The following is a 24,890-nucleotide window of genomic DNA, read 5'->3' as shown; positions in this document are numbered from 1 at the left end:
TAGTAATTTAACTTTAAAACACAATTTTATAGTCATTGTACCCTGGGCTCTAACATTAGGAAATTTTTTTCAGAGACAAGTATAACCCATTCTTGGGTTTGAGGAGAACCTTGGGTACAAGGGAAAGAGGCCTGGTGGGGTCTAGACTAATCTTGAAGCGGAGCAGAATCAGGGCAACGGCCACCTTCAGTTCAGCCATGGCAAAGTGCTGCCCGATGCAGTTCCTGTAGACACGAGAGAAAATCAGAGATACTTGAACAGATGTGTTTCTCCTGACTCTTCAAAAAGATGCCAGAATAGGAAGTCTGATGTTCTCAGTAAAGCAACATTTTCATTCTAAATGCCATACAAACTTTTCTACTTGGGTGTACATGGTCTCCCACAAGAATGTGAGCTGGGCGGCCCCAGTGTGAGCCCTCCCTAAACAAGGTGGCGCTGGAGTTGCTCAGAAAATTCATTCCCCTGTGAGGATCTGATGGAAAGCTTAGTGACTGTAGTTGATAACACTGTATTGCATAACTGTAATGTGCTAAGAGAGTAAGTTACAATGATATAGTGGTACATATTCCACATATACACACACATAGAAATAAATATGGGAGGTGAAGGATGTGTTAATTAACTGGATGGGGAGGAATCTTTTCACAATGTATATGTATATGAAATCATCACGATGTACACTTTAAATATCTTATAATTTTATATGTCAATTATACCTCAGTAAGGCTGAAAATTTTAAAAAATCTTTTTCTATTTTTAGAAAAAAAAATAAATGTAGCCCACCTGCATTGAGGGTAGACTGCACGGAGCCTCTGAGCAACAGCTTGCATCATGGGCTAGCTTTCTGAGGCATGGCTATATAGGATGTGATAGAGAGGGGAGCTGTCCCTTGCAAAACTAACTGCCCTCTCAGAGGCCCAACTGGGCACCAAGACTTCCTCACGCTCAGGTGAGACAATGGAGTTCCATGGAAGAATTTATATAATTGAGGGGCTAAAGGAAAAACTCTGTCCCCACGTAAACCTTTTTGTATGTTTTCAACAGCTTCAAGTTGTCCTCACCTTGGTCCAGCTGAGAATGGTATGTAGGAGTAGGTGTGTTTCTTACTAAAATTCTCCGGAGAGAACCTCAAGGGGTCAAAGACCTGAAATGAGAGGGCACCACCCAACACTATGAACACATTTCTTAAGCTACTACTTAGCAACTGATGAACAGAAATATATTTCAAATGTTCTAATAGTCACATTTTAAAAGGGTAAAATGAATTTTAATAGTAGAATTTATTTAACAGAAAATATTATCATCCCAACATCTACCCAATATAAATAATTATTAAGGAAATATTTCACATTTTTTAGTACATGTTCAAATTCCAGTGTGAATTTTTCCCAGCACGTCAGTTTTGACTAACCACATTTCAAGTCCTCAACAACCACATGTGCTAATGGCTACCACCCTGGACAGTGCAACTCTAGACTTGTGACCTTGACTGGCTTCCCAATTGACTAGTGTGCTACTCAGATTAAGTAAGGGGAAAGCAGAAATACTACAGCCAGTGTTATGATTGTCACTTTGGAGGTAAAAGAGTACCTACTCAGAAGTCAAGTCAAAACAATCACGTGATCATTGTCACTGGGATATGCAATCCCACTTCCCATTACATGTAACCGATCTTTAATCCTAGCAGCTTTTGTAAAAGGAACCACACATACATGCTGTGTTTAAAGTTTTGAGAGCATTGAATCAAGAAACTCAGGTATGTTACACATCTTTTTGCCTCTCCAGATCCTCTCTCCTTCCTGTTCTGGGCTCTAAGAAGCTAACCTGCATGTTGTCCTATTGGGTTTTGCCAAGAAAAGGCATTGATAGGAGATCTGGAGGCTGGGAGGAGAAAGCATTCTGGGTATTTATTCCCTGGGCTCCTCCCTACCAGGCTGTCTAAGGTGGGCTGCATGCTCTACTAACAGCCACGCTCCTCTCTGATGGCCTTTCCCGGGAGTTCTCTGTCTCCAGGTTTGTAACCCTCTCTCCCGTGTATCATCAGGCCAGGAAGTGGTAAGCCCTTTGGCAATTATTTCCTCCCTTTTGTTTTTTCTAAACCCTAACCCATACCTTTATCAATAGTTCTTCATAAAACTCTCCAAATTACCCAACTGGAGTGAATTGTTGATTTCCTGCCAGAATCCTGATTGTTATATCCAGGGAAAGGGAGTTTGAGTTATCTGAGTTACTATTGACCATCTATACTCTGGCAGATATCTAGGTCAGGGCTTGGTAAAACCTGCTAAGTAAATGGCTGTGTCAATTTAGAGCAGCAGACGTTATGCCAATTCGTTCATCCAAAGCAAAGACAAAGTAGGAGTAGAGGGAAAGGGCAATTTTCCTTTAGTGGAAAAGTTTTACATTTTTGGTTTTTATGTTTATTTTTGTTTGCTGTATCATTTGCCTCTTCCATGCAGAGCTAACAGAAGGTGAATTGCGTACCACAAGTTCTTTGGAAGTATTTACGTGTAAGGCAGTCATACCTTGGGGTTTTCCCAGACAGCAGGGTTGCGGTGAAGACCCCAAATACTGACAACTATGGTTGTGCCTGAGAAAGAAAGGAGATAAAACAAGTTGCAGGAGAAAGAGCAAGCAGTGGGCTACTGCTGTCCCACTCTTCAGTAAGACTTATCTTCTAGAAGGGCAAGAGCTAGCTCCGGGCAGAGCTCTGGGTGCGGTGGCTGATGCCAGCAGTGAAGGACCCATGGGAAGATGAAGGTTGGTGGCACCTTAGTTTTCAAAGCAATGATCTACTTAATACATGATTCTGTCCTAAAGAGCTATTGATATCATGTCCAAACATGCTTATGTTTCCTGCTACTTCTGGAAATCACTTGTGCTGTAGTCCCTCCATATCCACAGGGACATGCTCCAAGACTCCCAGTGAAACTCGGAAACTGCAGATGGTTCCAAACCCTATATATATTATGATTTTACATACACATACATACCTATGTAATGTATGTAATGTATGAAGTGTAATTTATAAATAAAAAACAACTAATAATAAAATAGGACAATTATACTGTAATAAAAGTTATGTGAATGCAGTCTCTCTCAAAATATCTTATTGCACTGTACTCACACTTCTTATGATGATGTGAGATGATAAAATGCCAAACCTATTCCTGAATCTGTGTAACCATCCTTTACTTTCAGCACATGGCTGGGTGTCACTCATTCTGGGGGACACCTCATTGCTGAAGTCTCCGTATATGCTTTCTGGCACACCACGTTGCCATCAATCAGAACATGTTTTCTGTTTGTTTCTTTCACCCACAAATTTAATGCCTTTTCCATCTTAACTAAGCACTTAACATGCACTGTGACCCTAACTTTTGCAGTTTGAGGTACAACAGAAAAACTAGCACCAATTTCTTTTTCCTTCTTCACAATTTTACAAATAGATTTGTTTTTTACCATAGGTCATGGAAAACTCAGCATATGAGAACTTTCACCTTTTCTTTTTAAAAAAGCACTTATGGCTTCTCTTTGGCCTGTCTCCATTGCTGGCATCACTACTCCTGTTTCAGACCCCAGAGGCTTGCAGGTAACTGACCCAGGGGAAATGAAACCATGCATAAGGAGGGACTACTGTATATCTATCGATGGACTATAATGCACCCACTGGGAACAGTTTGGGGACATAAGAACAGAACCGTGATTCCATCATGCAAATCCAATGACAAGTTTCTGTGGATGCTGTTCCTATGCAGGGGAATTTCGGCAAACACCCAGGTAGTTTGGGGATTTAAAAAAAGAGAGAGGACAGAGAATTTAGGTTTATTTGGTTACCAGAAATAATTCTGGTTCATTAATTCTTGATCTGTCGACAATGTCACAGTAAGTGACAGTCTGTCAGCTTGTTTCCAAGGGCAAGAATGCAAGTGCAATGAAGCAGCTCTGTGAAGGGTGTCTCATGTGGCCCCTCTGCCTCCCACCTCTGCTGTTCTGCAGAGCCCTGGGATCTGGGCTCAGGACCTCTGGGTGGCTTCTAACTCTGCTCACTGCACACTGGGGTCTGCCAGCAGGCTTTTGGCAACACCAAAAGTATTTGAAACTGCAAAGCACTGTATAAGTGTTTGCTAAGATCATGTTCCAAAGGGAAAATGAGATAAAATGCTTGAAGGCTCTATGTAAGATAATATGCGCTGCCCACTTATTAGGGTGAAGACACTGGTGTTCATCTCCCATGAAACCTCACTTGGGTCTCAAACTCAGCCAAACAAGAAATATCTTAAAAACAATGTCCCACTATGGAAAACACTCTGGGCTTGGATTCTGGTGATGCAGTTACCGGGCATAGTTTTGCTGCAAATGGTTATGTGCCTTTGGGAAAGTCGCTAACACCCACATCTGATCAAGCCAATGTCCACTGAGCTTTTACTTAATAGGTGCACAACCTTAAGCTAGGTGTCTTTAGGATTGTCTTTTGATTTCTCCAAGAGGTGAGAAACCCACGGGTCTTTTACTGTGGTCCCTAGGATCCACAGACTCTAAGAACTGCTTAAGAAAAGAGTGCAAAGACCTGCAGGCAAGGAGCGTCCATCTGGGAAGGTAGTGCGCTTGCTGAGTTCTTTGGAAATGGCCGCGACCGTAGGGATCAATTGGAGAGACTCCTTGATACACATTTTGGTGTAAGACATCTCACCCAGCTGGTCCCTGTGAACACAAGGGAAGGAGGGAAAGGAGCTCAGACTCCATATACAGTTTGTAAATATTATTTACTCTTCTCTTCTCCTAACCCTAACCCGAGGATATTTTTCCATTGCTTTTCAGAGTGGAAGGGAGAGAGAGAGAAACATCGATGTGAGCAAGGCACATCAATTGGTTGCCTCCAGCAGGTGCCCTGACCAGGGCTCGGCCTGCAACCAAGGTACGTGCCCTTGGCCAAAATCGAACCCAGGACCCTTCAGTCCACAGGTCGATGCTCTAACCACTGAGCCAAACTGGCTAGGTCTCCAGGTTGTAAATATTGATTTTTTTTAACTTGATGTTTGTTCCTGATAAATATTATCCTCCGGTTAAAGCTCTTTTCCCAATTGGTTATGTGATAGAATTTTTAAATGGAATTCCTTCCCAGAGGAAGAATCAAACAGGTGCCAAATATCCTGATTATAAAGTGAGGTGCTGAAGTTCTGGTAAAAAATTTGCTAAGGAGAGTTCTGAAAACCAGTTTTGCAACCCTTAGCTCATTAAACAAATTAAGAATGTATAAGGAATGGCTAAGGATTGAAGAGAGGAGGCTTAAGAGTTTTGATAGAAAGAAACAATCCTTTAAAGAGAACTGTAGGAATGGCAGAGCGCCGTGGAGAACGGAGGACTGGGTTCCCTCCCATCTTAAGCAGAGCGGGGCACCAGTTCGGTGATCTGACAAGTGTTCCTTGGAGTTTGGGGAGCACAGGGCTGATAGAAAAGCCATGACGCTGAACAGACACACAGAGAGGCATGGGGGAGCAACAGGGACAAACCAAGAACACTCCCATGTGTCCTCCGGGCCAATGAACTGGCTAGAGGGAGAGCTCTGGACCCAGCCTGAAGGGGACTCGAAGGGCAAGACTTCCCTCGCCCGTGAATCACCACTGCCGAGCTCAGAGGGTGAGCTCACCATAGCACCAGCCGCTCTCCCTCATCCTCTCTCCCTCCTGGGGCCACTTTGGGAAGGGCCAGAAGTAGGGGAGGGGAGGCGCTGGTCAATAAGGGGAAGCCAGCCATAAGCCCTGTGCCACCACTGGCTTCCAGACCCGAGCAAGTACTGAGCTGGAATAGAGGGAGATGTTCCGAGTGGATAGGAAATTGAAGTTTTCAATATTCCACTGGATCAACTTAATTACTGGGAAGAGACTACTCTTGTGGCTGAAATCAAATGGAATATGTAAGATTCACTCTCGATTTCACACCAGAAGACCCTTTCCCACACAGCAAGTTTGAAGCATTGGCAGAAGAATGAAGTCTTTAATTTGCACCCTGGCTAGTTAGGTCGGTTCAATAAAATGATTGAATGTAGTATTTAGCCTATTCGCTTTATTGTATTTCTATTTGCTTTTCTGATTACTTATTCTGAATGCAGGCTTTGGCGTTTCAGTAATGTGAAATTTTAATTTTAAACTTTTTCCTCCTTGAGCCCAGAATAAAGAGTCATGTGCTTAGTCTGGAACTTAGTCTTGCATGTTTAAGAAAAACAATCTTGTCCATCTCAGCCCTGGTGCAAAAAGAAGAGAGGAACAGTAACCCAAAGCAGAAGTGGGCTGATAAGGAGCCAGACGAAGACATTGAACAATTTTTTTAGCTTTTCCAGAAACTGCTTTTTAAAAAAAAAAAAAAAAAAAAATGTTTTTTATTGATTTCAGAGAGAAGGGAGAGGGAGAGAGAGAAACATCAATGATGAGAGTCATTGATTGGCTGCCTCCTGCACACCCCCTACTGGAGATCGAGCCCACAGCCCTGGCATGTACCCTGACCAGGAATTGAACTGTGGCCTCCTGATTCATAAGTCGATGCTCAACTGCTGAGCCACACCGGCCAGGCCAGAAACTGCTTTTTGCAGTGTGGTTTTATTACCCGTCTAAAGGAATTATCAATTCTCAGAAGGCTATGTATAAATTTCATTAAGTATAACTATAAGACCATATTATAGAATAAAAACATTTATTCCCTACAATATTATTGCCATTACTCTCATAAAAATAAATGGTAGTAAAAAGATCCTCTGAACCTTGTTTTCTCACCTGGCAAATATTTCTTTATTGTTTTCACATTTTACATAAACCAAATAAGAATGAGAAAGATAATTATTTGAGTTGTATATATATATGCACCATAATCAAGGCTACAATATCTAATTACTGTTGGGAGACAGTACACAGCGTTTCCAAATTCAATGAATGAATTAAAAATGACTGATCAACATTGCATTTTGTGCTATATAGATCAGACCTTTAATTTATAGTAGGAAATGACTATTATTTCTTATAAAAAGTGATATCTCTACTACACCCATATAAATTCAAACTTTCCTTTACAAATGTTCTAGTTGAGTAGACTTTTGCATTTGAAATATGACATTTTCCCCCTGAGCATGGGGCTGCATTGCCCTTAGCATTTCTATCTTTCAGCCCTTCTGACCAGCAAAACAATGATATGTGAAACATCTACCTAGGATGAAGACTGTGGCTTATATCAGGGACATGTGTGTTCTTTGCAAATAGCATGATTAAGGGGAAAATTCACAACCTGAGCTTCATTAACAGCAAGATCTGCTCAAGGTCTAGCAAAATGAAGTTGAAGCTTCTCACCTGGCTAACTCCTACCCATTCTATAAGAGGTACCTTGATCATCAAATCTCCCAGGAAGTCTTCTTGAGACCCCTACACCAGCTTAGGCACCTGTCTTCTAAGTCTCTGAGGTTACCAACACCTATCTCTCACCCTTATCATGCTATTCTGCAATTATCTATATGGGGAGCATCTCCTGTAGTAGGGTATGAGCTCATTGAGGGTAGGACCCACACCAAATCTTGCATGTAGTTTTAGTGCCTCAGTACTTAAAATGTCTTCAGTCCACATTTGCTAAACTCAACTCATCATTTAGTACTACGTTCAAAGTCCAAAGCCAATCCTGAGGAGTAAACAAGGAGATGGGAGAGAATGTATTCCATGAGACTGAAATGATGCAGATGCTCGCTCAGGTCTCTCAGAAGAGAAGCCCCACTTGCGCCCTACTGCTCACGTTCTAAATACAAGTCTATGGATGGAGTCCCCATTTGCAATGCACCAGAAACTGGGTGAAAGAAAGAAAGAAGGCATTTTACACACTACTGGTTAGAAAAACAATGGAAAAAAATAACTCATGGATGCGTGAACCTCTTTTGCAAAAGACAAAGGGGTAACTTTGGGCCTTCTAGAGAAAGAGCAGCCTATCCACATGCACATCTTTTGAGGCACTAGTTACCAAGGTGAAAGAAGAAGAAATATTAAAGCAAAATCCCAGGAAGAAAACTAGGATGAATAGTATAGGGATGTAGATCTTACCAGGTGATGGAAGACTTGTCCCCTACGATGCCCCTGATCTCCTCCCGGCATTTCTCCTGATGCTCAGGGTTCTGAGCCAAGTGGTAGAGGAGCCAGGAAAGGCTCCCTCCGATAGTGTCTTGCCCTGCCACCATGAATGTGTTCACCTCGGAAAACAGGTCAGCATCTGAGAAGCTGTTGCCATTTTCAGCCTAGAAAGTACAATAGAGATATTTTTATACAATTTCAGTTTATAGATGTTTGGAGCCTTGATCAAAATAATGGCTTTAAGGAAAAAAATTAGCATTTCTAATGTGAGTTTCAATTTTAATTCAGTTCAACAAATATATACTATGAGTCATACTTTACCCAAAGCATAAAGGAGGACCAATGTTAGATAAGGAAAGCAGGCCTTGCAAAGTGTTCCTCCAATCATCCTGCCAGATTTATCCAGATTCTCCAGCACCTCATCATCAACATTTTATCAGCTTACTGTGACCCATTTTCTCGTTTTCCTGAACTATCATGTAGCTCTATGATAGTAACCAAATCTCATCAAGTCAGTAAAAATTTTAGTTTTATCTGACTTCCTCTAGTGGCAAAGTTGCAGAATTCTGTCTTTACCTCAAATTGTACGGAGCTAACCCATTGATTCAAAAGTATTGTTAAATTTAGTTGATCAATTGTGCTTTTGTCTCCTCTCCTCCCACTCATCCACCTACCCACACAATTAACTAGATATATGAGCAGGCTCAGAAATATGAAAGATTTACCTGGGAAGAAAGGAGAATATCCAGAAAATCCCGATACTTCCTCTTCTCAGTTTTACCATGTTCCTTGTCATCCTTGACGGCTTTCCTTCTCTTTTGGATTATCTCCTCTGTGGTAGAATAATAATTTCCCATTACTAAAGCGACCATAAAGTAAATCAAAGTAAAATAAATTATAGAACAAGCCATGGCCATAGATAACTTCAAATCTTGCCTAATTTCTTGAGGTCAGAGTGGGTATACCTATTTAGACAGATTTCATTTTGCAGACATTTATTTTCCTATAAAATTACAATTTTTCATCAAACCTCCCAAGACTGAGGTCTCCAGTCAAGATGACAGAGTAAGTAAATGCTGTGCTTGCCTCTTCCCATGATTACCTCAAAATTACAACTAAATTATAGAACCACCACTTTTGAGAACCACCTGAACACTAGTTGAATAGAACTCCTATAATCAAGGGCATAAAGAAGAAGCCACGTTGAGACTAATAGGAGGGGTGGAGATTCGAAACGAGCTCATTCCACACCCACACGTGGTACTCAAGAATTGGGAGAAACACAGATGGGCCAACAGCATCCAAGACTCAACTATAACAGGAGGACTCACATAACCCATACAAGAGACATTCCTGGAGCACCTAGATGAGGTGATCAAGGAGCATGCACCATTGAGCCCCACAAGACACCTACTACATAAGATCACAATAACAAGACTGGGAGACACAGCAGATCTACCTAATACACAAAGACAAACACAAAAAGGCAGACAAAAATGGGGAGACAAAGAAACATGCCCCAAATGAAAGAACAAGAGAAATCCCCAGAAAAAGAATGAAATGAAATAGAGGCAGCTAAGCTACCAAATGCAGAGTTCAAAACAATGGTTACAAGGATGCTCAAGGAACTTAGAAGAATCAAGGATCTTAGTGAGAGCTTAAAGAGATAGTAAGCATTTAAAAGGGCATAGACACCACAAAAATAACTATTCAGAAATGAAGACTACAATATTTGAAATGAAGAATACACTAGAAAGAATCAAGAGCAGGTTAGATGAAGCAGAGGATAATAGTGTCAACAATAAAAATGAAGTAATAAAAGAAAAAGAAATGAGCGATTTAGAGGACACACTAACAGAAAACACCCAAGCAGAGCAACAAAGTGTTCATCAGTAGATGAGTGGATAAATAAGCTGTGGTACATTTGCACAATGGAATACCACTCGGCTATGAGAAAAGAAGGAAATTTTACCCACTGGAACAGCATGGATGGACCTAGAGTGCATTACACTTCACAGGTGAATTTTACCAAACTTTCAAAGAACTAACACCTATCTTTCTCAAACTATTCCAAACAACTGAAGAGAAGGGAAGGCTCCCAAGCTCATTTAACAAGGCCAGCATTACCCTGAATCTAAAGACAAAGGAAAAAAAAAAAGAAAAACAGACAAAGACTTTACAAAAGAGAAAATTATAGGCCGATATCCCCAAACGAACATGATGCATAAATCCTCAACAAAAATATTAGCAAAATGAATTCAGCAATACATTAAACAGGTCATACATCATGATCAAGTGGGATTTATTCCTGAGATACAAGGTCAGTTCAACATCCACAAATCAATTGATGTCATACACCACATAAACAAAATGAAAGATGAAAATCATATGATCATATCAATAGATACAGAAGAAGCATTTGACAAAATTCAGCATCCATTTATGATAACTCTAGCAAAGGAGGAATAGAGGAAACATACCTTAACACAATGAAGGCCATATATCACAAACCTATAGCTAACATCATACTCAACAGTGAAAAGCTAAAAGCATTTCCTTAAAATCAGAAACAAGAAAAGAATGTCCACTTTCACCACATCCATTCAGCATAGTATTGGAAGTCCTAGCTACAGCAATCAAACAAGAAAAAGAAATAAGAGGCATCCAAATCAGAAAGGAAGAAGTAAAACTGTCATTATTTGCAGATGACATGATACCATACATAGAAAATCCTAAAGAGCCCACCAAAAAAACCCTATTAGAACTGATACATGAATTTAGTAAGGTAACAGGATAAAAAATTAATATTCAAAAATTGGTTGCATTTTTATAATCAATAATGAACTATCAGAAAGAGTAATTAAGAAAACAATCCCATTTAAAACTGCATCAAAACACACACACACACCTAGGGATAAATTTAACCAAGGAGGTAAAAATACCTGTACTCAGAAAATTATAAAACATTGAAGAAATAAATTGAAGAAGATACAAATAAATGGGAGCATATACTGTGCTCATGGATAGGAAGAATTAACATTGTTAAAATGTCCATACTACCCAAAACTAGAACAAATAATCCAAAAATTTATATGGAACCACAAAAGACCCCAAATAGTCACAGCAATTTTGAGAAAGAATAAAGTTGGAGGTATCACACTACCTGATATCAAACTATACTACAAGGCCATAGTTATATTATTGACTAGGAGAAAACATAGGCAGTAAACTCTCTGACATTGCTCTTAGTGTTAGTTTTTTCTGATTGATCTCTTAGTCAAAAGAAACAAAAGAAAAACAAATGGGACTACATCAAACTAAAAAGTTTTTACACAGCAAAGGAAACCATCAATGAAATGAAAAAACAACTTAATGAATGTAAGAAGATATTTGCCAATGATACACCTGATAAAGGATTATTATCTAAAATTTATAAAGAACTTATACAACTCAACATGAAAAAACAAACAACCCAATTGAAAAATAAGCAAAGGGCCTGAATGGACATTTCTCCAAAGAGGACATACAGATGGTCAATAGACATATAAAAAGATGCTAAATGCCACTAATCATCATAAAAATACAAATTAAAATCACAATGAGATATCACCTCACACCTGTCAGAATGGCCAACATCAATAAATGAACAAACAAGTGTTGGCAAGGATGTGGAGGAAAGTGAACCCTTGTGCCCCATTGGTGGGAATGCAAATTGATGCAGCCACTATGGAGAACAGAATGGAGGTTCTTCAAAAAATAAAAAATAGAACCACCATATGGCCCAGAATTTCCACTTCTGGGTATTTATTCGAAGAAATCCAAAATACTAATCTGAAAAGATATATGCACCCCTATGTTCATTGCAGCATTATTTACTATAGCCAAGGTTTGGAAGCAACCTAAGTGTCCCATCTATGGACATTTGGATAAAAAGAGGTAGTACATATATAAAATGGAATATTACTTGGCCATAAAAAAGAATGAAATCTCACCATTTCATGACAAGATGGATGGACCTGGAGGATATCATGCTAAGAGAAATAAGTCAGACAGAGAAAGACAAATATCACTGATTTCACTTCTACATGGAATCTAAAACACAAAATAAACGAACAAGCAGAACGGAATAGACTCATAGATACAGAGAACATTTTGATGGTTGCCAGATGGGAGGGGGAGGGGAATGGATGAACAAAGTAAAGGGATTAAGAATTACAAAATGATAGTTACAAAATAGTCAAGGGGATGTAAAGTAGAGCATAGGGAATACAGTCAATAATACTGTAATACTATGTATGGTATCATATGGGTACTAGATTTATTGGGGAGGTTACTTTGTAAGTTATATAAATGTGTATACTATGCTGTATACTTGAAACTAATATAATATTGAATGTCAACTGTAATTGAAATAAATTTTAAATTTAACATTTAATCTTTTCCTTAATACTTTGCATTGTTTTTTAAAATCATAATTAATATAAAGAAAATGTAAAGAAATTTTTCACCAAGTCCTATGTAGATGCCACAAAATCCATTTCTATTTACTCCAATGAAGCATATAAATATTAACATTTTCTGTGTGGGCCATGATGGGAACAGGTTTGAGAACTGCTATGCATCATGCCTATTTGTGTGTTAAGTTGTTTCTAATCTGCTTATATGAGTGTCCTCCTAACAATAGCTATGTTCATGTGTGAATATATGTGTGTGACTGTGGATGTGCAGGTGTATCTTGCAAATTTCCTAGGGGCAAATATACTTTATATTTAACACTGATTCAGTTCCAGGAACCATCTGAAGTGCTTTACACATATAAACATATTTCATCATCACCACAAACCTATGAGTTAGATCCTTTTTTATCCCCATTTTATAGATGAAACAGAGAAAGTAGAAAGTAACTTGCCCAAAGTCACACTGCTAGTAATTGGTGGAGCTAAACCAGGAATAATTGACTGCTTGATAAACATTGTCTATTGTTATGTTCATTAAAAGAAATGTTGAATTGCTTAGAAAGTTTAATCTATTTCAACTTTTATATTTATGTTTTGTTAAAACTATTAATTTTGAAACAATCTGTTTTTTTTCCACCTTTTTTTTAAATTTTTTTTTTTTTTTTATTCTAGTAAGAATGCTTAACCAGAGATGTAACCGCTTAACACATTTTTAAGTGCACAATACAATATAGTTAATTACAGGCCCTATGCTGTAGAGCAGCCCTCTGGAACGTATTCCTCTTCCATCACTAAAACTTCATACCCACGGGCACTCCCCATTTCCCCCTTCTTGAATGTCCTTCCGCGTTTGCCCTGTTCCCCTGTTCATTCCTAGGCTGCATGACTATTTTCGCTTGTCATTATTACTGCAATCATGGCGCAAATAGACAAATGCCACTTATGCTTTGAAATATTAAGTCCCCACTTGTTATATTTGTATTAATAAAAATTGTGCATATTAAAAATTATATAATACATTGAAAACTTCCCATAAGATCACTGCTATGGATGTAGCAAACTCTTCTAAAGGACTTGCATTTATTTGAGCAGTGTCCATTTAAAGCTCCGTTGAGAACACAAATTCTTTCTCTTTTCACACTGAGGCCTACTCCTCGACACAGACACAGTACAGTTGTGACAATGTATGCACTCGGGCAACCCAAACCCAAAAATACCTGTGTACTTCCATGTTAAGCCGACTAGCTTCTGTAAGCGCTGGTTCTCAGGGCTGAACTTGAAAATTATGTCATAGTGATAAAGGAAATGGTATAGGCGATTAAAGATGATTTCGCCGGCTTCAGTTATCCCTTTAACATAAAAATGATGGGCTCTAGGGAGAAAGGATACTATGTCAATAAGTGACTCAGATAATGGCAAACAAATGTCTTTTTTGCCCTCCTGTCACTAACCTACTTCTCTGGCAGTTGGTCTCCTGGCTGAAAGTACATTTCATGAGTGTGTCCAGGCACATCAAGCTGATGTCCTCAAAGACCTCCATACTGGTATCCTGAGTGCCGCAAATCTCCTCCCATTTATCCTGGCACAGGAAGTCAAGATCAACATCACCATCCAAGTGCCTTTAACTGGCCCCGCCCTTATGATGTAAGGGAGACAACCCTGACCTAGCAGGAGCCAAAATTCATACAAGCAAATAAACTAAACGTTTACTTGGCATCAGGAAGGGGAAAAAAATGCATCCCGCTGGGTGAGAAAGAGCATGGAGCCAACCAAGTATCCCGTAAATGGCTGAGTTAAGTATCATCGGCCATTCAATTATTACCACAACTGCTTTAAAAACAGATCAGAGTTCCAGTAAAACAGATAATCTCCGATATAAGACCCACAATTACAAGGAGTCTCCCCAGGGTTTCCTCTATCTTCAGTCCCCAAACTATTAGACACTCCACCCCATCACTACTTTCAACCACCATAATCACACTTAAAATAAACTTGGAACATTAAAAGTAAAAATACAAATAAATCTTAATGTTTAAGTTCAGATCAACTGACATTTACTGAGCGCCTATGCCTATAACCAGGTGCTAAGGATTTGGAGGCCACACCAAAAAAAAGGCAAAGAGATGTTGTTTTTCAAGCTTTTACCTAAGTGTCAACTGTTTCATCAATTGCTTTCACCCTGAGTTATTTAAGTTTTACTGAGTACAGAAGTGAGTGTAGAAGAAATGAGAGCAAAGGGGAAGCTCAGTACAGGAGGCGCTTTGGCACAATTCAGCAGAGGGAAAAGCTGTGAGAGGAATCTCAGGGAAATGTGGGCCTAAGAGGTGAGGGAGACAGAAACGATTTATTGAAATGGGAGTAAATTCAAATACCACCGCTGGCTGATATGCAGCACCAGAATCCGAAGAGCACGCCCTCTTCCACTCTAGCCTGCACCTCAAGCTCTCTGCCTTGACTGCTCACACTGGTACTTACTTTCACCACAGTCTCAGCAGGCTTGAGGTTAAATCCGCCTCTCTGAGCTTGGCTGAGAAGCCAGCCAATCAGTGCTTCCCTCTTGCGGAAAGGGATAGGCTTGCAGGTGAAAGTGGGAGAAAACTTGGGCTTTGTTTGTGGTGTTGGAAGTGTTTATGATGAAACTCTTTCAGTGCATTACTGGTCTAATTTTTAAAGAAGTACAATTTAAAATTTCATCATGCACAAGTGGAGTTTTGGAATAGAACTCATTTATAAATCAGGGATGGCCCTTTTGGAAGGGTGCAGGTCAGCTCCTAATGATCCTCTGTTATCTGCAAGAGAACACTCACATCTGCAACTTTAATGGAGACCCTTATCATCTGCCAGGTCATTTATGGCCATCAGGCAAGTCCATCCCAATCTCCAAACTTTTGTTCATGCTAACTCACTCTGCCTAAATTCCCTCATCCATTATTCACATATTCAAGTCCAGCTCATATTTCATGATGAATTTGAGTCTCCTCTGAATCTGAAGCAATTATAGCTACTCCAGTTTTCCTTACCTGTCACCTACAGCATTTACCATTTACTACTGCCATAGGATCTCAACTGGATCATCACCTTTTATAAATCACCCCCAAAAACATAGCAAAGTCTTACATAGACACCTATTGCTTAGTGGATACTTGTAATTGGTTAATTTCTAGAAATCATCCCCCTTTGACTTTCACTGCCCACTAAACATATGTCTAAGCCATTCCCTGTTGGAAGGATTTTGCAATACATCAGAATACTTTTATCCCTACCAGCATTACTTTCACAGACTGGGCCATTATGCTGACGTAGGCTTTCAGGGTGTTAAAATTGAATAGAGGAGTTATTATGCGCCGGTGCTGGAACCACTTGGATCCGTTTAGATTCAGTAGTCCTTTTCCTTGAGACATAAAAGGCACAAAAGCATTTTATTAGAAGAGATGATGAAGAAGAGGTGAGGAACAGACACCATGAAGTGACAATGGTGCACAGACATGACAGAATGCAATATCAAAGCAGTGCTCATATATTAAGATCGAGGTGAGTTTGCTTGCATCTGGGATGCATGTATATAGCATTGTCAGAAAAAAAAACCCACTTTATGAAGCCTAATGAGAGTGCTCATCCTGAAATCATCAGTTACTACCTGTGTAATAATTGAGTAAATAACTTAATCTTCCTTGGCTTGGCTTTCTCAGTGATCAAGTTTGATAATAAATATCTACTTCACTGTGTTGCTGTGCAGATTAAATGAAGGTGTACATATAAGGCACCTGGCCTGGTCTCTAGCTGACAGTAGAAACACAGCAAATAGTCATCATCTCTCACTTCAAACCAACCCATAAACTATACTGTGAACAAAAACTTCATAAGGAACTGGACAAAAGTGTTCACTATCTCCCCAGATATCTTCTCCTTGAGCTCTTGTCTGTGTTTCATACCCATAAATGATACAAGCTGAAAACACTAATCAAGGCTAATGCCTCACAATCTTCTGTTACCAGCAAGGTCATTAAAGATTTGGCTTTAAAAGAAACTTAAAGCTTATTAATATATAATTGCCATCATTCATTGAGAGCTTACAACACACCAGGCTTGCAATGCATGGTCGGGCATTGGTACAGTGCCAGGCATTGCACTCAGTGCTGAAAATACATGTTTTATTTAATCCTCACAACAGTCTGGAGATGTAACTCTCTTCCTCATTGTCAAATGAGGAAACACAGGCTTAGAGAGGTTAATTGACTTCCCTAAGACCACACTCAACTAGTCAATGGGGGGCAGTATTCAAATCCAAGTAGCTCTAAATCCAAAACCTATATTTTTTCATTTAATTCCTTTCTTGTCTAACATAAATACCAATTACATGACTAAAAGGCTTAATTTATGTGCTCATGGGATATTTCCAAACTGTACTCTGAAGCAAAATTTTACTGATTTGCATACAGAAATAGAAGAACTCCAAAAAGAAAGGGAAGGAGCCAAGAAAACAAGAGAGAAGAAAGGATAACATAAAGAGTACAGATGGTGAGGCTGCAATTTTCAAGACAGAGATGGGACAGATACACATATGCTGCCTTGAGAATGAGATTTTGGGGACAGAAATGGACAAGGAGGGTTCTTAGGAAGTTGTGTTATGTTGACCTTAGCACTCCCTCTTGACCTCCACCCTTGATAACTTCAGTGTAGCTCCACCATACCCTTAATGCTTCTGAATTCCGATTTGAGTTTCTTTGGAATGCTCTATTATAGAAAGGGGACTTCTAGCAAGAGAGTGGGTCACATACATACCGATTAGTGGAATCAAGAACTTGTACAAGAACCTGGACTTGGGACCTGCAGAGTCAAACAGAGGAAACAAAAGACAGCATTAGAGGAAAATTATCAAAGTTGGTGAAGGTTCTCTTGTTTGCCCACATTAACCACAAATAGTCAGCAAAAGGGAGCCCAGGGCTCATTCCTTGCAGCCTTTGGAAGGTGTAGGGGTCCTTTAAGAAGTGAACATGAGACCAACCCGAGAGAACTGAGGAAATGGGAAACATAGAAAAGGCTGTTTTCTTTTATTAGATTTTGCTAAGAGTAATGGAGACAATGACACAGGGAAGAAAGATGGAATATCAGGCCTTGATTTACAAAGTTAATGCAGCAAAAACTGGACATTTTAATTTTGGCTATGAGATAATGTACCATGAATGCCTTGAAAAAGAATTGGATGGAGGAGTCAGAGGACTCATGTTCCAAAAAGGACACAGTTGAGAGATATACCAAAAACAAAAACAAAATTTAGACCACAGTGAAGAGGTTAAACTAAATAAAGCAGTGATCTGGCATTCAGGTCCACATACTGAACCTGAGTCCCTCTGAAGACATGCTCGAGCAAGGGGCCAGGACTGGGGAGTATTGCTGACACTGAAGTCACAAAACCAAAAGAGACAAAAAAAGCCTGTGGTGATCTGGTGGTGCCTGCTGGGCTTTAAGATATACAGTGACCTAAAAGGACCCATGGGGGTCTGAACTAGACAGGGACTGGGGGATGTGGGAATTCCCTTCAGGATTGGTGGGAAACTTCCTGACACTTCCTCCAGTGTCTCTTAAAGGCCCAATACTAATCTTTGCTTCAGAACTCCTTCAGAATCCTGCCTGTGGTTTGTGCATATCACTCAAGGAGGATGAGGTTCCCGAGATTCATTTCTTTTCTTACCTGTTTGGTTCAGAATTATCTTTACATAGTCCAGGTCATAGATATAGACAAATGTCTCAAAGGGCCCGATCCAGGCAAGAAAGGCACAAGGGTATTTTTTGACAAGCTCCTCAGTTACCTCCAAATTATCTTCATGTAACATCTTCAGTGAAAAAAAAGTGAAGGAAATTAGAGATGCCAACCAGTCTAGACTCATCCCTCTTACAGATCCGAGCTGAGTTCAGGGCCTAGATAAGGTCACCAGGCAGAGGGGCCTGACCCTTTTCCTGGAAGTGGGTGAACACACTTTACTTGGGATTTCTAAGCTTGGGGTATAACGTTCTAAACAAGGATAGCATATTTATCTTCTCAATATAAATATATCTTATATCCCCAGACTAAGTCACTGTCAAATGACATACACTGTGAACTGTTTTCCCAACTGAGAGGGTGAAGGGAGTCAAGTCACATGCCCCGCCTCCCCTGCCAAGGTCACACGCTAGGGTCAGGAGTGGCATCTGGAAGCTAAAAAATACTTTTGTTTCCTATGCGGAAAGGTAACTGCTAGTGTGTTGAACATGACCCACCACCCAGCTCACCATTCTCTCTTTTCTTCTAACTATTGATGAGTGATTTTTGCCCCTAATGACTTAACACTAAATGCTTCTTTCTAAAAACCTGCCAACTCCATCTACAAAGAAAATCCACTTATTTTGCCATATAATAGAAGTTTCATTGATACACGTGTGTGAAGCTTAAAGCAAACTCAAACACAAAACCCTCAGTTACTGCCAGCTCTCCCCATATGCTCCGCCTGCCCCTGTGCAGCCCCAATTCCAGCATCGCCTCCTCGCGCCAGGTAAGCAAACTGCCAAACCAGGACGATTCTACCCTACCGACCAGCAGAAAGATGGGAAAGCAGGGGTTTGAAATAACTGCATCACAGCAATCTGATCTCTCTCCAAGCTGACAACTGACAGCATCCTATTCAGCTGCGATTCTTATCTACCCTGAAGTCAGTCCAAACGCCTCAGTCTGGTGTGAAAGACCCATCATGTTTGACTCGACGCCACACTAGTGAAAGGTTTCAAAAAAGAAGAAGTTAAAATTACTGCCTAAGATAAAATACAGGATTTCCTGTGGCTTGATGCTGTAATCTATCCTCTTTCTCTAGTTCAGATAACTGTGTGTCAGCTGTGCACAGACATGATGTAAGGAATCGATCTAAAATATGCTACCACTTTTCCTGGGTAAATGAATGAATCCATGTAGGCCCTCCTGATGCCCAAGAATATGGCACTCAGTGCTGCAAAAGCAAGAAGCAAATAGTTGTTTTTGTATTATAGCAATAAAAACAAACTCATATGCAAAGCAACAACAAAAACAAACAAAAAACATCACCTCTCAGCTGCCAACACGTATAAATCAGAACACAAATACTACCATTAGAAATGAACTTTTTGCCTGATAAGCAGCCTGCTAATGGCTCATTTAAATAGTACCACTGGCCCGGCCGGCGTGGCTCAGCAGTTGAGCATCGACCTAGGATCCAGGAGATTGCAGTTCGATTCCCAGTTAGGCCATGTGCCCAGGTTGCAGGCTCGATCCCCAGTCGGGGGCCTGCAGGAGGCAGCCGATCAGTGACTCTCTCTCATCATTGATGTTCCTATCTCTCTCTCCCTCTCCCTTCCTTTCTTTGAAGTCAATAAAGATATATTAAATAAATAAATAAATAAATAAATAAATAAATAAATAAATAAATAAATAAATAGTTTCACTAAATCACTGACAGTAAGATCCATTTATGTTGAGATTGCAATTGTATCTGCTTCATAGAGTTTGAGGGGTCAAGGGCATAAAGTGGGAGGAGGTGGGGAGACCTGTATGCGTGTGTCTGAGTGTGCCCAGCTACTGATTTGAGCATGATCGTGGGGATCCTGACCTGAAACAAACCTGAAGGCTGTCAATCTGTTCCTTGTGTGACCAGTCACACAGAATGTGCCATGTGATTGTTTGTTCTTACCATCAAAAGAGGTAGAAAACTTTGGCTCCTAATATCCTCTGTTACCAGCTAGCACCTCTAATCTATGAAGTGCTCCCTGGATAGTTTAGGGCCTCCAAAAGATTGAGACTTGAAACTAGCTCCTGCAGACTCTTTTTTTGCTCTCCTCTGACAGTCAAGCCAGCGACAAGCACCGACAGATGCTGTGAGCCGTGAGCAATGTTTGCCAACAATGCTAATTTCATTTGCAAAAAATAAACAGATGACTACTTATTAAGTGCCTATAATATGCATCAAGTGGTAGAGATGCAGAGAAATATAAGATAGGCAAGGTCTTTGCCTTCATGGAAATTATAGCCTAGTATGAGGATTATTTTTTAGGTTAGAAAAGATCATGGACACCCTTAGCCACAAGCATTTGGTTATACTTTTAGTAACTCTTGTCTAGACAAAAAGGACAGAAAGTTATTGTGAATCCTGTAATATATGAATTTATATTTTTCATCCACAGCAGCATTAAATACATTTGAAAATGCATATTATACATATTTAGGAGACAATGTTCAGAAATATTTGGAAATTACTTAGCTCAGAGTAATAGTAACAGCTAACATTTACCAAGCAATACTATGAGCTGGGGGCTTCCAAGTGCTTTCCATGCTTTATATTCTTTAATTTTTATATCAGGAGCCTTATCTTCAGATACAATTGCAATCTCCATTTTACAGAAGAGGAAATTGAGCCTTAGGAAAGCTAAGTAATCTGTCCAAGGTTGTACAGCTGCAACTAGTAGTAAGGATTCAAACCCAGATTGAACTTTTGAGACCAAGTGTCTTAATACTTAGCTACACAGGCTTTCCCTGAATCACATGTAAGTGTGCATGTGCACACATGAGTGTGCACACACACACACCCATGCATATACAACACACTAGGTCCCAACCATACTGGCTGGGATTCATTGGTCTACTGAATAAGTGTCAGTCTACCTGGTCTATTCTTTGTGGTCAATAGATCTTTGAATGAATGAATTTATTTAGTACCTAATATGTGTGTATTCAACAAAGTAGTTATTAAGCACCTACTATGAGCCAAATACTGGGCTGATAGTGGTGAACCCTCCTCTCATAGATTCTGTATTCTAGTGAGGATGAGGGGAGAGTATAGTAAAGGAGTATATAATATGGTGTCAGGGAGTGATAAGTGCTAGGATAATAAAAACAGGGGATAGAGAGTACTGGAAGCCCTATTTTAGTTTGAGGGGTCAAGGGCAGGCCTCTCTGAGGAAGTGCTATTTGTTCAAAGGCCTGAATAAAGTGCAGGGAGAGCATTTCAACCAAAGAAGAGCACATCCAAAGCCCTGAGGGAGAAATTTGCTTGGAAATTTGAAGAATAGCAAGGCCAGCACAACTGGAACAGAGCAAGAAATGAAATTTCTTGTCTTATAGGGAATTTCCCCTACACACACCTTTTCTTTCTGGAACCTCAAATGTTTTACAGTGCAAAATAGTTCCATCCTTTCCTTGTGGCTGAGTGATGAATCATCAAAAGGAACGTAAAGGGTTAACAAAAGTAAAGAGGTAGCATTGATAATATTAGCTAACTTGATATATCAGCCATCTCCAACCTGCAAAGCTCTGACAGAGACCTCTCTAAAATACAAAAAATAATTTAGTGACAGTCAAGAGGGATATGGACTTTAAAACACCATGAAGGCAATGACCAATCTGAATGAAAATAAAACCATTCCATTTATGACTATCAAATAGAAGAAGGCATTCAGAAACAAATTTAACAAAAGAATTGTAAAACATATACTCTGAAAACTATAAACCATTGTTGAAAGAAATTTTAAAAGACTTAAATAAGTGGAAAGAGATCCATGCTCTTGGATTAGAAGGCTTAATAAGAGTTTTAAGTTAAGATGGCAGTATTTCCCAAATTGATCCACAGATCCAATGCAATCCCTATCAGAATTACAGCTGGCTTCTGTGTAGATATTAACAAGCTGGTACTAAAATTTACATGGAAGCTGGAAGCATCCAGAATAGCCTAAATGGTCTTGAAAAAGAACAAAGTTGAAGAACTCATGCTTCCTGATTTCAGAACTTACCATAAGGCTACAGTACTTAAAACAGTGTGGTACTGGCATAAGGATAGACATACAGTATAGACCAATTATATAGAATTGAGAATCTGGAAGTTAAGTTTTATGTTTACATTTATTTTTTACAAAGGTGATGTGAGATTATATATATGTGTAACATGAAATTATATATAAATATATATTCTTTAATTTTTATATCAAGAGCTCTATGAAGCAGGGCTCCTGATATTTTATATATATATGTGTGTGTGTGTGTGTGTATATATATATATATATGTATGTGTGTGTGTGTGTGTGTGTGTGTATATATATATATATATATATATATATATATATATATATATATACAAAATTAATAGAGGCTCAATCCAGGAGGCTCATATTCAACCAATAGGAGTTCCAGAAAGAGAGAAAATTTGAGAGGGTGATGGGGAGGAAGTATCAAAAAAATTGTAGTATGCACTGTTACTGTCCTATCCCTACCCCTTCAACCTTACCACTTTAATGCATACCATAACCAGAATCTTTATTTATTAACCTAAGTGTTGTCCTTGGCTACTGGAGCCTGCTTTGCTGTCTGCACAACAGTTTAGAAGTGCTGGAAATTTAACACCCCCTAGGATCAATCTTTCACCAATGACTGTCAGGAGTTAATCTAAAAATGCCCCAGTTCCCTTACTCTTCAGGCAGGATAACTCTGAGTTACATACACTGGCTACCAGAGTTTGCCTGTAAGATTAAGCTACAGTTATCCACAGAGGTAACTTGCTTGAGAATCAACATTATGTTGACTGCCTTTTCATCTCCATCTTACCTGCCAAACCCTCTATCAAAGTTTCCTGGCATAATCTCCAAAATAAAATACTTGCTCTTGAATCCTTGTCTTAGAATCTTATTCTGGGAAAATCTAAACTAAGACAAACATTACACATAAAAATTTCCCAGAACTGATGAATATGAGTTTCCAGATCAAAAAGATTGCTGACCAAAGCATCAGGGATAATAACTGAAAAAACAAACAAACAAACAAAACAACCTAAGTGCCACACCGAAGTATATCATAATTAAATTTCAGAACACCAAAGGCAAAGTGAAGATTTTAAAGCTGTTAGAGAGAGGGAGAGAAAAGGGTCACATAATAAGGATTAACAATCAAATAGGTGGGAGAATTCTGGAAAGATAGGAGACTAGGAAGCACCAGTAATCTGTCTCCCCACCTAGACAACCACTGCCCTGGCAAAATTTGTCTGATGTACCTATTTTGTAACTCTGGAGTCTATTAAAGGCCTGCAACTTCCAGGGGGAAGGTTTGGACTGTATATTGCAGTTAATTTTGTCAATTTCAGCCCAGCCGGGGAATAGTTTATGTTTTTAATAAAACAAGAAATCAGGGGTGGGAGTGGATTTAGATAACAGGAAAGACCAAAAGGTAACAGCCTTCCTCTACCTTACAAATTTAAATCAGTCAATATTTTTTTAGTGATTGTCTGGGGCTACTCCCTGCTTCACAAGAATCTTAGGAAAAGACAGTTAATTTTCTCTAGTTGAAATGGCCTAACACTGGCAACTATTATGTCCAGTTTTGTACATTCCCTACAATTGATAAATATTATTTAGGATAATACTTTCTAAAAATTATTTTTAACAATACGTGTGGAAGGCTTTTTAAAATGCAGTGCATAAATGCAAGAAATTGGTGAAGCAGAGACAGGCCTGAGTTACACCCGCTTTCTTTTCCCAGATTCAGTCTTTTGAAATAGCCCCCTCCCAGCCACCAACGCTTCCTCTCTAGGGGCTTCAGGGTGTTTCCCTTTCCCTGTAGGGCTGTGAGGGAGCAAGTGTAGAATAATAAAAAGATGGGACAGCCACAAGCTGGGCCAGAGAGGGTTGTGCAGGATGGAAGGATGGGAGGAAGGGAAGGAAGCAGTCTCTCTGCCCCTCTGGCTTCCAGCATCGTCCTTCACTCCTCCCTTCCATCTACCTGCTGGTTCCCGGTTAACCAGTGAGGGGATGGCCCAGAGAAGTCGTGCAGATCTCGCTGCAGCTGCAGCCTCCGCAGGTAGAGCTTGATGGCCTTCAGCAGCCCCACGGTCAGGAGGAACACGATCGCCAGGTAAAAGAGCCTCGCCCAGCACATCAACAGCCAGTTGGACACCATCACTCTGAGCTGACGAGTGCCGGCGATCTCCAAGGACCAGGGAGAGGGTGAGCTTTCTGAAGCCTGGCACTGGAGGAAGATCACCCAGCCCACTGCGTCTCTGAGCCCTCTGAGAAGCTCCTTCCTTCCCCGGGAAGGAGGAAGAGCGATGGGAGGTGCAGCTCAGACTTGGCCAGAGGAGGCAGGTGCAAGTTCCCAGACTTCTAACCCTTTATCAGCTGGTGCAAATCTTCATTCAGGGTTTCTCATACCCTCCTGGAGTGTCATATTTCAAGCATGGCAGTTTTCAATCAAGGGAAATTTGAATTTAGGTTTTGGAATAATGCCAAGGTTGAGGTCATCATTTTTCTTCATTGACACAAATAAATGGTAACGTGCTATACAAAAAGACCTTCG

General features: G+C 39.9%; 1 protein-coding gene across 1 annotated transcript; it reads right to left on the bottom strand.

The window, feature by feature from the left end:
• LOC308560437 (cytochrome P450 4X1-like) lies at positions 1-24,494 on the bottom strand (the record flags this gene model as incomplete). Its single annotated transcript, XM_081144367.1, has 12 exons — positions 1-224; positions 1,062-1,144; positions 2,526-2,590; positions 4,571-4,704; positions 8,073-8,263; positions 8,825-8,931; positions 13,774-13,928; positions 14,008-14,135; positions 15,820-15,947; positions 17,339-17,383; positions 18,249-18,390; positions 24,318-24,494. The coding sequence occupies 12 exons, from the start codon at positions 24,492-24,494 to the stop codon at positions 56-58; spliced, it is 1,524 nt and encodes a 507-aa protein (XP_081000493.1). The 3' UTR covers positions 1-55.
• Between the last annotated feature and the right edge of the window lie 396 nt (positions 24,495-24,890).

This window comes from Miniopterus schreibersii, assembly GCF_964146895.1.
Source record: "Miniopterus schreibersii genome assembly, chromosome: 8".
Lineage (NCBI taxonomy): Eukaryota > Metazoa > Chordata > Mammalia > Chiroptera > Miniopteridae > Miniopterus > Miniopterus schreibersii.
Note: the sequence above shows the minus strand (reverse complement) of the source record. Positions and strands in the feature narration are given on the sequence as shown.